At 51.9% G+C, this 14,155-nt stretch overlaps 4 protein-coding genes across 4 annotated transcripts; all 4 read left to right on the top strand.

Moving 5' to 3' along the window:
- Positions 1-828: 828 nt before the first annotated feature.
- Positions 829-2,550, top strand: GT037_000489 (cytochrome p450 2c30; the record flags this gene model as incomplete). Its single annotated transcript, XM_038925536.1, has 3 exons — positions 829-1,216; positions 1,263-1,967; positions 2,018-2,550. 3 exons carry the CDS (start codon positions 829-831, stop codon positions 2,548-2,550), a joined length of 1,626 nt encoding a protein of 541 aa, XP_038791392.1.
- An 825-nt stretch (positions 2,551-3,375) lies between these two features.
- GT037_000488 (peptidyl-prolyl cis-trans isomeras-like protein) lies at positions 3,376-4,029 on the top strand (the record flags this gene model as incomplete). Its single annotated transcript, XM_038925535.1, has 3 exons — positions 3,376-3,468; positions 3,558-3,698; positions 3,754-4,029. Coding segments are annotated over 3 exons (510 nt in total), but the record flags the coding sequence as incomplete, so codon positions are not given.
- A 3,483-nt stretch (positions 4,030-7,512) lies between these two features.
- GT037_000487 (uncharacterized protein) lies at positions 7,513-9,000 on the top strand (the record flags this gene model as incomplete). Its single annotated transcript, XM_038925534.1, has 2 exons — positions 7,513-8,699; positions 8,760-9,000. 2 exons carry the CDS (start codon positions 7,513-7,515, stop codon positions 8,998-9,000), a joined length of 1,428 nt encoding a protein of 475 aa, XP_038791390.1.
- Positions 9,001-11,119: 2,119 nt separating this feature from the next.
- Positions 11,120-11,557, top strand: GT037_000486 (uncharacterized protein; the record flags this gene model as incomplete). Its single annotated transcript, XM_038925533.1, has 3 exons — positions 11,120-11,156; positions 11,210-11,269; positions 11,337-11,557. 3 exons carry the CDS (start codon positions 11,120-11,122, stop codon positions 11,555-11,557), a joined length of 318 nt encoding a protein of 105 aa, XP_038791389.1.
- Between the last annotated feature and the right edge of the window lie 2,598 nt (positions 11,558-14,155).

Genomic DNA, 14,155 nt, shown 5'->3' with positions numbered 1-14,155 from the left:
CCACGTCGATCATTGACGAGGAGTAATTGTGACACCCTTGCCGGTAACTATGCTGCATGTCTTGACAGTGAAGAGGGTCTCACGGCGCGGTGATATGCCGGCTGCCGACTTAGACCTTGGCCTTGGTATGTGTTGTCGATGTGTAGTATGGTACTAGATAGATAACGGTAACTTACCTAGACACGGCGGCGGAATGGCACGCAACCACTAAACGCGTGCTCTTTCAGCTGTATCAGACTTCCAATGCAAGGGGTGGCTGTTTCGATACGCTCGAGTTCATGCAAGTGAACTTAGTCCATGTCGATCTATGTGCTCTCCCGGCGCACCGATACATGTTAGCACAGATCCAAGCTCTTCAATATGTCATAATCGGCGCCCGCTAGCACCGACCTCTGCTCTTCCGCTGTAACGGAAACAGATTCTTGCGATCAGCAAGCATGCTAGTGACATTGGCATCCTAGCAAAATATGGAAATCGGTAGTTTCCAACTTTGGCTATTGGATGAATCTGCCGTCTGTCATCCCAAGCAATGCTTAGGCCATATCGGCTATGCTCGTCCAGACGCCGATGACTTTGCTGCTCTAAACGGTTTCGCCGCGGCAGTGGTCCCTGTATGGCTGTACATAAGTCAAGGTCTGGGGAGCCGGACAGGTGGTAGTTCAACTCCAAGCTGTGGTGTGATATTTACCAGAATCTCCCACGCTGTGATTTTGTGTCATCACGGTTCTTTCATCTGCATCCCCACTCAAGACTCTTGGCGACAGTCAGTCACCCTATCTGACTTGGAATCTTCCACACATTCTTTCGACGGTCTCCCGCTTTGACAACATGCACCCATTCACAGCTTACGCTCTTGGCGTCGCGGTCGTCGGCCTCGTCGTGTACGCAGTTGTCGATGCTGTTGGCAAGTACGACAAGAGGTACAATGTCCAGAACATGCCTGGCCCATGGCAGCTACCCTGGATTGGGCGCATTCACGATCTCCCCATCGAGTTCATGTGGCTGAAGTTCAAGGAGTGGGCCGAAATTCATGGTCCCATCTACCGGACGAAGATGTTGGGCGCGAACTTCATTATCATCAGTGATGAGAAGATTGCAGAGGACATGCTTGTAAAGAAGGCGAAGTTGTATTCCGATCGACCCGAGATCAAGTCGTTGTTTGATGCGAAGAGCACATACGGCTCAATGGAGTACCTGCCTCTCATGGGAAAGAACCGTGAGTTCGCTGGCGATCCTTGAACGACCCTCGCTGACCAAAGTAGAATACTGGGCTCGTCAACGAAAGTTCACTCACTCTTACCTTACCGGTGCGACCAATGTACGCTACAACGGCATCATGGAGTTTGAAGCCAAGCGATGGATGGCCAGGCTCTTGGAAAACCCCGATGATTTCAGCTTTTCGCTCGAAGACATGTGCTCCAAGGTCATGTGCCAGTTGACATGGGACGACCCCTCGCTCAGTATCCCTCTTACACCCAGCGCATGGGGACTGCTCACTCAGATGTCTCCCGCCGGCCCGATCACCAACGTCTTGACTCCTCTCTGGGATTGGGTTCCCGAACCGATCAACCCCTGGAAGCTTCGGGAGCGCAAGCGCCACGACGAACAGCAAGCCTTCTTCATGCAGTGCCTCCAAAAGACCAAGAAGAGCGTGGAAATGGGTAAGCAAAGGTCGTGCTTCACCAAGAGCTACCTGGAAACTGCCGAAAAGTCGAACATCTCTGGGGATTACGAGGCGTCTTGCGTGATCGGAATGATGGCCCTCGTTGGCATCTTCACTGTCACTGGACCCATCTACTACTTCTTGATCAGCATGGTCCACCACCCCGAATGGCAGGTCAAGTGCCAGGATGAGATTGACCGCGTTTGCGGTAACAACCCCCCTGCCGTCGCCGACCTGCCCAATCTTCCCATCCTCCGTGCTTGCATCAAGGAGACAATGCGATGGAAGCCAACCGTACCTACTGGTAAGTGTATACCCGACTAATCGTGACACTGAGACTGACTGTGATCTTAGGTGTCGCACACGAGGCCGAGGCCGACGATTGGTTTCAAGGGTACTTCATCCCCAAGGGCACACGTATCCTTCCTCTCGACTGGGCTTTCCTTCGCAACCCTGTTAAGTACCCTCAGCCCGAAGAATTCCGTCCCGAGCGATGGTTGGAAGCCGGATGGCCCACTTTCCAAGAACCTTTGACCAAGTACCCTGATATCGTCGGCATGACTTCTTTCGGTTGGGGTCAGCGCCAATGTTTGGGCATGTCCATCACACGTGACGAGACGGTGACAGGCTGCGGAGCGTTGATGTGGGCCTTTAATCTCAGGCGCAAGGTCGACCCAGTCTCAGGCAAGGAAATCGAAGTACCACTGAACAAGTCCAACTCTTTGCTTATCATCAAGCCGGATCCGTGGGAGATGGCGTTTCAGCCCAGGAGCGAGAGCCGCAAGCAGGAAGTGATTCAGCTCTGGAAAGAGGCTGAAGCGAAAGACATCCAGGAGCGTGCCGCATTTGCGAAGGCATCTGAGATGAACATTCTTGTAGAGCCATAGACAGTTTTTGTTTGTTTGTTGTGTTGGGTATATCCGAGGGCATAGCTGGAAGGCCTGGCGTTCGTGAGCGTTCTCTTCCTCTGTCTCACCTTATCTTTCTCCTATGTAGTTTTCAGACCATGGCCACGTCGGTCGGCCATAATTTTCAACCTTTTCACCACATTTGATTCTACTATGATATGTTGCTCGTGCACCGTTGCGACTACAGGTAATGGTGACGGAAAGAAGCACATGTGACAATCACGGAGGGACACAGCAGCTGACCCTTATCTTATATTTCGTGACGGACGTTACACATGAGGCTGTAGAGCTCGTATTCGCCATGAGGAGCCGACCAGCAGGCGCTATCTCGGTGTACGGTGTTCCGTGCCTCTCATCTGTCTCCCGTCATCTCGACGCCAAACGGAACTCCGTTGCTGAGGCAGGCGATTGCAAGTACCTAAGTATCTGGGTAAGCCCGTCAAGAATTTTCCAAGCTCTACGGCAAGGCGGTCTGTGAAGTGGCGATCCTTACGTCTGCCCTGACATGACGGGTGTCCATGGCGCAATTTCCCCTCCGACTACCCCTCCAAAAGTGGCCCGAGCGCGGCCCTTTCCCAGCTCCAGCCTCGACAACTCAACAGTGAGAGGCCCAATCAAGCCGAAAGCCCCACACTTGTGCTGCGCCTGTCATGGCTCTACGGAAGGAGCTATGGTGGCTATAAAAGGTTGCTAGGCAATTGCCCCTCTATTGCTCTCCTACTTTTAAAGCTGCCCCTCATCCTTCCCATCAACAACACTCCACCCCCAACACTTCCTCTACACACCAATTTCACATCCATCACAATGTCCAACCCCAGAGTTTACTTCGACATCACCATTGGCGGTGCGCCCGCGGGCCGCATTGTCATGGAGCTTTTCGCCGACCAGACCCCCAAGGTCAGTACCCCGCTATCAGAGTCTTCATCGCTGCTCTTTTCGGCTCGAGACTTTGGAAAGTTGAACCAGCCGCTAACTTTTACCAACAGACCGCCGAGAACTTCCGCGCTCTCTGCACCGGCGAGAAGGGCACTGGCCGCTCCGGCAAGCCCCTCCACTACCAGGGCTCCAGCTTCCACCGTGTCATCCCCCAGTTCATGCTTCAGGGTGGTGACTTCACCCGCGGCAACGTACGGCAACACCACGATACTTCTTTGACGAGCACAAAAGGCTGACATAATCTAGGGCACCGGTGGTGAGAGCATCTACGGCGAGAAGTTCGAGGACGAGAACTTCAACCTGAGGCACACTGGCCCTGGTATCCTCTCCATGGCTAACGCCGGACCTGGCACCAACGGCTCCCAGTTCTTCATCTGCACCGTCAAGACCTCCTGGTTGGACGGCAAGCACGTCGTCTTCGGCAAGGTTGTCGAGGGTCTTGACGTCGTCCAGGCCATCGAGAAGGTCGGCTCCGGCAGCGGCGCCACCTCCAAGGCGGTCACTATCGCCAAGTCTGGCCAGTTGTAGGCGACTGAGTCATTTGAACAAGAATGTTCACGCAATATGAGATATTGGAATGAATTTCTGAGCGGCTTACGAAAACGATGAATCACGACATACCACGTGGCTCGATAAGACGAGACCAGTGGGCATCTTCGGTCTGTCATAGTACTACAGCTAGGAAATGGCAATGATCAGTGCGCAATCTACATATGCTTGGAATTGTGCCTCGTTTCGTGCCATGATATCCGAACATAACTCGTACTTTCCAACTGCAAAACACTAACTCAATACCAAAGCACATTGTAGCGAAGTCACAATCGGCATCGTGCTTAATGAACCAGAGACGAGCTTAAAAAAAGGCGGCGACGGTGCTATAAAACTCAGATTCCATGACATGTGAAATATAAACATCAAATACGGAAGGTGTACTTGTCGCATGGACGTGGGAAACAACGTGCATGTATATCCCACACCACAGTTGACCCAAAACGTGCAGTCAGTTTTCCTTCACAAGCCATTCTCCAAATCGCCTTGATGATAGTACAGCGCACCTAGAAGAAGAGGTGCACGATTCCTACTACTAAAGCTCAGTATTCTAAGAAAATCGCTGCTTTTGGCGCCTAGCTTAGTTTTCGTGCCTTGCAGGTGCATACTTTCACATGCGAACGGTTTGGTATCGGTCGCTCAATTAGCAGGAACACATACCTCGAAGATTTAACTGTTGTTCGTGTGATTAAGGTTCAGCACTCTGGTTCAGAAACTCATGCTTGAACCGTTCTAGTTTGAGCAGTGTTTTGATGGCAGTATCAAATTAACTGTGCAACATTCACGTGTCATATATCTATGTTACCAGGACGCAGGAATATCTTCCGCAAATGGATGCTAGTGCGTGGACATATATAGAAGAGCATCAGTGCCGACCCATAATCGAGACGAGGGCAAAAGATGTCATATTGTGATGACTGGCAGAACATACTATCCCGTCGCCAAGCCGTACTTTATGCGTCCCTGGTCTCATATACTAGAGCGCTCTTTTCGCAGGAACTGCTGCTGAGCAACGATGCAGAAGATGCGAATGGAGAAGACGCGAAGCTTGTCAAAGTCTGTAACATGCTGTACACTATTGGTTCATTCAGACCGTACCAAGCCTTCTAGTCATGACGAGGGATATGGCGCGAAGCAGTAGTATCTCATCGGCGATGTACCAAGTGTCGCCAGATGAATGCGTAATTTGTTGAGGCCTGTCATCAAAGGACTAGCCAGGGGCTGAGTGCTTGATAGGCGCACGACGGAGGACTTGAAGTAGTAGCCTTCGAGCCAGGTAGGGCTGTCTTTCGAAAACGATGGTGTCGCCTCATTCAGGGAGACGTGCTCGGGGATTCAACAAACCGCAAAGCAACATCGTCAAGGTCCTCCCAAGGCTTAGCTGAAGCTGTGTCTTCACAGCCTCGCATAACGTCCTCCTGTTCATGCAATACATGGATGCCTAGAGTACTCGCTTACCCTACGTACTGGTAGAGCTCGCTTGGATAGGTCGTGGGATGGCATCGCCTCACTGACGTACCGATGCTATGCGAGGCAAAGTGTGGGGAAGGGTATGAGTCCTTCAAATCGAGTAACAACAGCGCTCTCTCAGTGGTGGAAGCCAGGGGTATGCACAGGCTAATCGTCGCGAACTGTTTGGTCAATATGCAGCAATCACTGCCCTCCATGATGGCATCATTACTAGGATCCGCAGTCAGCACCTCTTCGGGGCGAAACGACCACGTCTAGAAGCCGTGAATGCAAGTGATAGACAAGTTTAGCCAATGTTCCAACTCGAGTGGAGAGATAAGTGGAGAGATGAAGTGGGGAACGGGCTTCCAGAACCACTGAGCGTGGAATGAGCGTATCGGAGGACGACAGCATCATGTCGGCGGCTTTTTGATATGCTCAGCTCTTACATCTCGACTACTATCGGATGGTTTCCCAAGTTCCATCATCCGAGAGTCACGATACGATAGGGCTCTGCGCTGTTGTTGTTGTCGTTGTTCTTGTTGTCGTGGCTGGTGTGCGAAGCCAACACGTAACTTGCTCTGATTGGCCCTTCAATATTGGTAGTGAAGCAATTTTCTTTTCTTGGTGCAAAGGTACTGTAGAGTGACGCAAGAAGATATAGTTTTACTCTGTGGATTTCAAGGCCAGATTGTTTGATCGGTACGCAGTAATGTAGCAATGACACGTTGTCGCGCTCTTTCCCCAGATGTTAGCGTGCATGAACAATTCGCTCCTTCATGCTTGCTTTTCTTCCAGCCAACAGTCGTCTTCTTGCAAGTTGATCTCTCAGATGATCGTGCTCATCAGCCGTGGGCGCTTTCTGGTCCCTGGAATACAGTGGAGAGAGTTAGCGGCCGGGCTGCGTGTATGCTGGTCCCTGCCAGCGCAGCGTGACAATAAGCTGTGGATCGAGGGGTGAATCAGCCATTGCAACACAGCACCCGACGATAGATGGCCATCTGTCGCAATGCGCATGGAGGTGCAGTTCCGATGTGTGCAGCGTACGACCTAGCGCACATGACGTCAAAGTGGTCGGATAGGCAGCAGAGTCTTCCCACCGTCTGGTGATAACGACCGGGACAGCCCTTCTAACAGTCCGTCTAGAAGTCCGTCGGCTTCGCGATGCACGTGGGATGATCAGCCACCAGGGAGCGTCCCGTAGGCGCCCGGTGCCGAGAGGTAACCAAAAGTCAGCATCGGGTGAGTGCGCATAGCATGGGATGCCTGGCCGATCATGCCGTTTTGTTGAAGACAGATTTTTGCGTCTTATTTGCGCTCGCTGAGTGAGCACTTTATGAAGGAGCTGAGTTTTCGCAGCGCATGGTAGGGCAAGACGGCCGTTTGGTGACGCCGTAAGGGCTGCCGTGAGGGTTGGGCGAGGCCCTGGGGTGGTGCAGGTGGAGGGTCAGCGAGTGGCAGCGATTCGCCGGGCCATGGGTAAATCGCTCGATGCAGGCAAGTCATGTGGTCAGTCGTGCCGGCGATTTGCTGGAATCGGCCAAGGGCGTTTTGTGGGATGCAGCACTATGCAGGCATCTTCGTGGGCCATGATCGAGGACTCTGCGAGGGATCAACCGGCGTCTCGAACCCCGCGAGACACCTCCCGTAGCTCCCAGGCAGCCCATTTACACGCTCCCACGCCATGCGCTGCGCCTCCATTCGCACTGCACTGCAGCTCAAACTCTGCCCGTGATATTAATCCCCATCCGTCCTGCCTCCGCCGCGTGCTGGGTCACCCTTTCGTGAGCTGTCTCGGATTACTGCGCCGCCTGCTTCACTTGTGCGCTTGACGTTCACGCTTTTACCACGCTCTTACTTATACGCTTGTTTGCGTTGCGTTGCATGGCATTGCCATTCAATCCCCACCCACATCTCCGCTTCTGCATGTTCAGCAAATACACCCATCTAATATCATCATCATTATCACCATCCCCGTTGCTCCCATAACACACATCACGTTACATCATGGCGCCGACCGCAAATTGGAGGCAGTACCAGTCGAGTAATAGCACCACTTCTGGCCGCAGCGACAACAGCACCGCTTCAGGCCACAGCGACCACAGCGCTCACAGCGCCCGTTCCTACGACACAGCGCCGACAGAGTACAGCGACCGGAGACCGTCGCTACTGCACAGCGAAACATGCCATCCCCGCGTACAAGGACGCGGCCGGGAACCAGACTACTTTGTGCCTCAACACCAGGTCGACCGGTATCCACAGCCCCCGCCCCGCGCATCCGTCGACACATATGCCTCGACATCAGAAGAAGACCTTGCCGATGAGGTCGATGATATGCCCGACTACGATGTGCCTACATACCGACACGAGCCGCTAGCTTGCGATGCCATCCCTACCACACCCCGCGACTTCGGAGAGCTCTTCCCTACATCTAAGCGCTTATCAATACGCCACGACGACTCCACCATAGACGGAAACATGAATCTGAGGGTGGACACACAGGTCGAGGAACGCGGACACCGGAAACAGAACTACACCCTCTTCCACCTCCGCATGCAAGATCTTCGCACACGTCAATTCTCCCTCCGTCGGTACTGCAGAGAGTCAGGACGCGAAGTCTGCCATTCGACGCGCAAGTATCAGAAGCCCGCTGCGGAGATGCGACCAGTCCTGCAACGCGCAAGCACAGCCCTCGCTAGCTTGGTCAAGTCCGACTCTCGCCCCTCGACATCAGCTGGTCTGAAGCGGGCTGACTCCGGCTATGACTCCGTACAGGGCAGTGTTCATGACGACGACGACGATATGCCATCTGAGTCACGCCCTAAAGCTGTGGGCTATTCCAAAGGCCGCGCATTAATACCCACCAATACCATCAAGCTCGAATTTTCGAATTACGCGCATCTCGATGTGAAGCGCCGCGGTGCCAAGTCATACAAGAAGTACGCTTTCGAATACTGGGGCAACAACTATTCCTGGAAACGCATCGTCAAGAAGGAAGGCCGCGAACAACATGAGTCTGTCTCTTATTATCTTGTCCGCGACGACAACGATAAGGAGCCGCTAGCGCACATCTGCCCCGTACGCTTGACTCGTGAAGAGGCACATGAGGAAGCTGCCCGCGGGGGCTGGATCCCACCGTGTTATATGCGTGTTACGGATGACAAAATCCTGTACTCTGACTCGGACATCTCTGAGTAAGTACATACCGGCTAAGCGTACAGTATAAGGCAGCAGTGAGCTAACCATATGAACAGTGTTGTTATGGCGACAGGCCTCATGGCTCTTGTAGACGACTGCATCAAGCGACGCTTCCACTCCAAGCAGAGCACAACGATGCATATCCCACTCCTCCGAAATCCTTCCTTCAAGATGGCCAACCTAGAATACATTGGTCCCAAACGCCTCATCGATGAGATGTTCAACCGAAAACATCAAGACGGTAACTTGTCAAAGAGACAGCCGTCGTCAGCACGTCGTGTACCCACATCAGTCTAGCGTTTTCTTTACTTAGCTCAAGTTTGATCAGCGGAAATCCGCTGCATTGGCGCAAAGTTTATCTGCACCAGGAAGTTGCAGCACGTTCTCCCATCTTGTACAACCAACCTGTCAGAACTCTTCTGTTGGGATGGTCGCCTGTAGGCAGTTGCTGTTCTTGCATTTTTTGGTGCTCAGTTTCTCTTTTACACCTTGGTGTCCGGCATGCGCATGATCTTCTGGTCTGCAGCATGCGCAGCGTTGTTTGTTTGTTGCATTTGTTGAGCCCTTTATCGTTACACAGGATACCAATCGGCGTGGATGTCCTGCACATGCACATAATGCCGCCCCTTTTGGTTTACGAATCGCCACGTTATCATTCTTGGATCGATACATACTTGGATCGCAGTTACGATACCACATTTTGGAACGAATAATGACCTGAGCTCATTTGCTCTTTACCTTTGGTTCATAATCTGCCACACGTGAGGGTTTTTCATTCTCGGTGCTGTCAAGGGTGGAGCGCAGTACGCTTCTGCTCCTAAGTGAAGCCGTGCGAGTCTGGACAACGCTCGTTCGACTGCAGGGTTTCCTCCAATTCATGTTTGCTTACGCGTCAAGTTCAGAACAAGACGAGCCCATTCATTGAACGCACACTCCTGGTAGAATGGTACTGACAGGTTACAGTGCTTCATGCTCCGTCGCGGCACATGGCTCGAAGACCCGCCGCCAGCAATATAGCTCGGGGCCGCGTCACTTTACTGTCGCATCTTCCACGAAATTCAACCTCAACTCTGCACCTGTTCTGCATCATCCTAGCATTTTCGACCACGACATCGGCTCAACGCTATTTGTGCAACTCATGGCCTTTTCGCATGTAAAACGCACAGTAGAAGTTGACATGATTTTCATTCCTTCGCAATTGAGTGGTTGCTCGCCACAGTACGTCGCGCTGGGTATATCCCGATCATGCACAATTCAACACGTTCCGTTAAACATGGTATTGATGCAAAACATTACTTAGCATTTACCAAAGACATGTCAATGGCAGAAATTTCTCACAGGCGTAGAGGACCAATACTCGAAACAGCCAATTATATTAGGCTGTCTCGTAAGGCTGCAGCAAGCAGGAACTGGAGCCATAAGTTTGTGAAACCACATTTATGTAGTTTGACTTTCGCTTCACGCTAGAGCATCCGTTGACCATCCTTGAGTCGTGGCAATATTATAATACAAAGGGGTACAAAAGGCTGGCAGGTACCCGCCTTCGTTACCCCTATGATAGGTCTTCCTGCCTTTTCGCCACTTCAAGCATTTAGCGAGCGGAAACACCTCAACTGTCCGCCTCATGCCGTCAACAACACTATTGCTACAAGCCATCCGCTTCATAGTTGACAAATGTCTCTTTGTGTCGTTTGATATACCGGAAAAATGACTTGCCAAATAACATACTTCGGTATGAAATCATTGCCGCCAAAACAAAGAGTAGGCAGGGACCCTGTGAACACTACTGCACAGTGACCTGGCATCGCTTCACACTAGCCGTAATGTTTTGCAGCCATGTGGAGTCAAACGAGCTTTTGGGCTGAAGTTCCAAAACACCCTCACGAAGAAGCCGCAGCTTTCAGTTGCATGCTCTTCATGCAGCTCTTCCCATTGCGGGTGTTGACAAGCGCCCTATCCGTGCCCGCTACCAGCAGCTGCCGGGAGACTGCCGCCAACTCTTCGTACGCAATATTCGGCTGCGCATTGCTTCAGCCATGTTTAGGGTTACTGCGTGCCCCATCGGCCCGCTCTCGAAGGCGTTCTTCCAACCCAATGGCTCGGGTGTGGAAAACTTATCATTGGCCACGGAAACTCACCTCGCAGACGGCTTCTAGCAGGATATGCGCATGTCACTTGCGAGAAGAGCATGACCGACGAGACGGATCGTTGCATGTGTTCGTAACTCATTGCTACAACTCTCTGCTTCTCCTGCCGTTGAGTGAGGCTCTGCGTAGCTCGCACGTTTTATAAGTAGTTGTTCTCCTCAAAGCATCGAGCTTCCACCCCCTTCTCAAGCATCAATCTTCATCCCTTACAACTTGCGTCTTGTCTTGGATCACCCCCTTTTCAACAGTCATACACAAACACTGTTGTCATGGCCAGCCAAGAATTGTGGTCGCAACGTCTTCGAGGTTTGCTTATCCACCCTAATCATCGATTCAACGCACGCTGACATGCTTCTCAGATCATTGCCTTGTAAGAGGCCTTCAGGAACCAGCCTACACGGATCTCTCTGATCGTCGCGGTAAGTCAAGCTCAGCTCCACAGCACTTCATATGACTCAACAAGCGTCTGGCTGACCTTAATCCTAGGAGGTCGAACGGCCTGGTCAACTATGGTCACAATTAACGGGAACAACTTCCAAGCAAGGTTCTGGTACGATTGTGCCTATCTCCCAAATGCAAAAGAAGATTGCGCTGAGATCGCGCTACGATCCCTTACTGGATACACGGACACCACTCAATCACCACCACCGGCAAGCCACTATCGAGCCGTTGCGAGTCGTCAAGACTCGGCTGTCAATGCCGGTTAGTTTGATCAGTGGTCTTGCTTACAACTCTCCCTTGGTAGAATTCTGCGCTCTCAGCCGACTTAGGAGCTTCGGATCGACTTTGTGTTTTTTTTTTGGTGGAAATTTGTCAATTGTGAATGTTATGGTATATTGGAGTCGGTGAGGGAACTCAAAAGGCGGCGGCTATGTCATTCTTATTGTACTTCTTTTGAGTGTGACAGAACGAATTTGCACAGGACTGATGGTTCTTTTTCTCAGACATACTTTACATGGTCGTGCACTGTCGTCGCTTCCTTGACTGCTCAGCTGTGGTACACTAAGCCTTAGCGCACTTGCTGAACTGACGTCTCTCCTCCGTGACGACTTCTGGAATTACAAAAACTTGTTCGCTTGGCTTCTTCTCCATCCAGCCATATCGGACAAACAAATCAGCGGTATCAGCGTCCACACAGCATCATCCTGTCTAGCATGCCCAGACCGGGTTCCGTCAAGATTTTCAGCTTGATTGATAGCAATGGCCTCGCGGCCACACTGGAGGATGACCAAACACACGACTGCCGATCCGATAGCGTCGTCTCATAGACATAACGGTATCTAAAAACGACGTATAGGCGCCCGGAATATATCCCCGCAGGCCCGTTCGTTTATCTCAGACTAGCTTTCAGTACGACCCCACTCTGCCCGAGTCGAACGTACGGATCAGAACTTGCCTGCAGCTCACTACCTGTTGCCTAGAGTGCCTTGGTTCGGTTGAACGCGGGATTAGTTAACCTGCTTGAAGGCAACAGACGTGGCAGTTCTTTCGTCCATTGAATCCAGGAGCCATCCAAAATAAACCACACATCTACACGTCTCTCTTGGAGGGCTCAGTCATCATACATATATGAGAACTAGAACACTTCATCACTCGTCACGCCATCACCACGGCCACGATCCGCTGCATGATGCACATCGGAATGATGTAAGCCATGTCTGATGCTAGCATGGCAAGATTTGGCGAGTCAATGGTCGATTCACCCTCCTGGCCACGTTGGAGGTGCATTTCATGTACGCGAAAACTTGTGTCACCTTTAACGTGGGATTGCAGGAGCCAGGGACCGGAAGACTCCGCCACGCTATGGAGCTGTATTCGCCGGATCTGGACGCAACATTCGGCGAACATGCTCCTCTAGATTGACAAATCGATCAAAGCACGACAGAAGAGTTGTTAGAGTGAACATGTTTTCTTGTTAGTCGACAAAGAGTATCAGAAAAAACCAGATGAGTTTACGAGAGCGCCCATACCGCGTCGAAACTGCGAGCCGAGTGTAACAGCAACAGGATAGACACTATTCGGCCGTTGAATGTGATATACCACAGCGGCGTTTGAAGACTCCACGGAACACGGCAAAGAGACTACGAGCTCGCATTGCCATCCAGGAAGGCTGGTCACTACAGTGACAAATCGGAGGCATTTTGCTGTTGTTAAACCAGCGCTAAGCCATTCAATTACGGACCCCATGCGCACATGACAGACAGCGTCTGCAAACGGTACACACTCTGTTCCATCCAGGGCTCCATGGTGAGTTCGTCTTCGCCTGGACACGGTTCGACAAGGGGATATCCTTCGGTTTGTGCTGGAACTGTTTCAAATGTGGTAGCATGTAGCCTGCGAGCCGCTTAGTTTCGGTAGGTTCGCCGGCGCACGCAGGATTGCAGCAGGTGTCATGATAACGTGTAGACAGGCATCTCTCATGCCAGATAAGGAAGCCCTTTGCATGTTGAAGATTTGAGCTTTGAGCGGAAGCCCCTGAGATGAGTCGTGGTTGCATCTAGCGATTTATCTAGTACGTTCACTCCCTGTAAGATCACTGATGCAGATCGCCGCGAAAGTGCCGTCACTCTCCGATGTAGCTGGCGTGCACAGTCCGCAAGCCTCTATTTCTCTTCTCGATTCTTTCAAGAAGAATTTTCGAACTGCCTTTGATCAACCAGCTGTACCCCTGATGTTCATCATCTGAATCATGGCTTTAGCGCTTAGCCACATCAGCGTTGTCAACGCCCCGAATACCCGGTATCTCAATTTGAGCGAAACGGATCGCCTCGCACCGTCGACTCACCGATCGAACCACGCGATACATCCCGTCCAAAGTACATCACACAACGATGAGTACTCCCTCCCACTATCGACCTATCCCGGCCACATCACCGTTGCGCAAAGCCTGTATCCACGATGCGGGCGATGACAACTCCAATGGGACAACACATTCGCACATCAGAACCACTCTGAGGTGGCGATAATCATGAGACTCAGGTCAAGCCCTTGCCCAGTACCGCCACGCCTGTATGGCAGCCTGGGTAATGGGTTATTCCCGCTGGCGGCACACACACACACACACACACACACACACAGCGATAGCCCGGAAGTCTTCCACGAGTACAAGGCCACAACCTTAGTCTACGTTGAAGTTTCATTCGTCATCAGGATGGAAGCAGAAGTGTTACATACCCAATGACTTCTGGGGGACTTGGTTCTGATCATTCCACGTACGACGCTCCCGCGAAGACTAGTCCACGAGAATGACTACCTTGACGATTGGTTCTCCTGGCACAAAGTTGGGGGAGGGGGGGCTGGCCTAG

Source organism: Alternaria burnsii (assembly GCF_013036055.1).
Source record: "Alternaria burnsii strain CBS107.38 chromosome Unknown 705, whole genome shotgun sequence".
Classification (NCBI taxonomy): Eukaryota; Fungi; Ascomycota; class Dothideomycetes; order Pleosporales; family Pleosporaceae; genus Alternaria; species Alternaria burnsii.
This window is presented reverse-complemented; position numbering and strand designations above follow the sequence as displayed.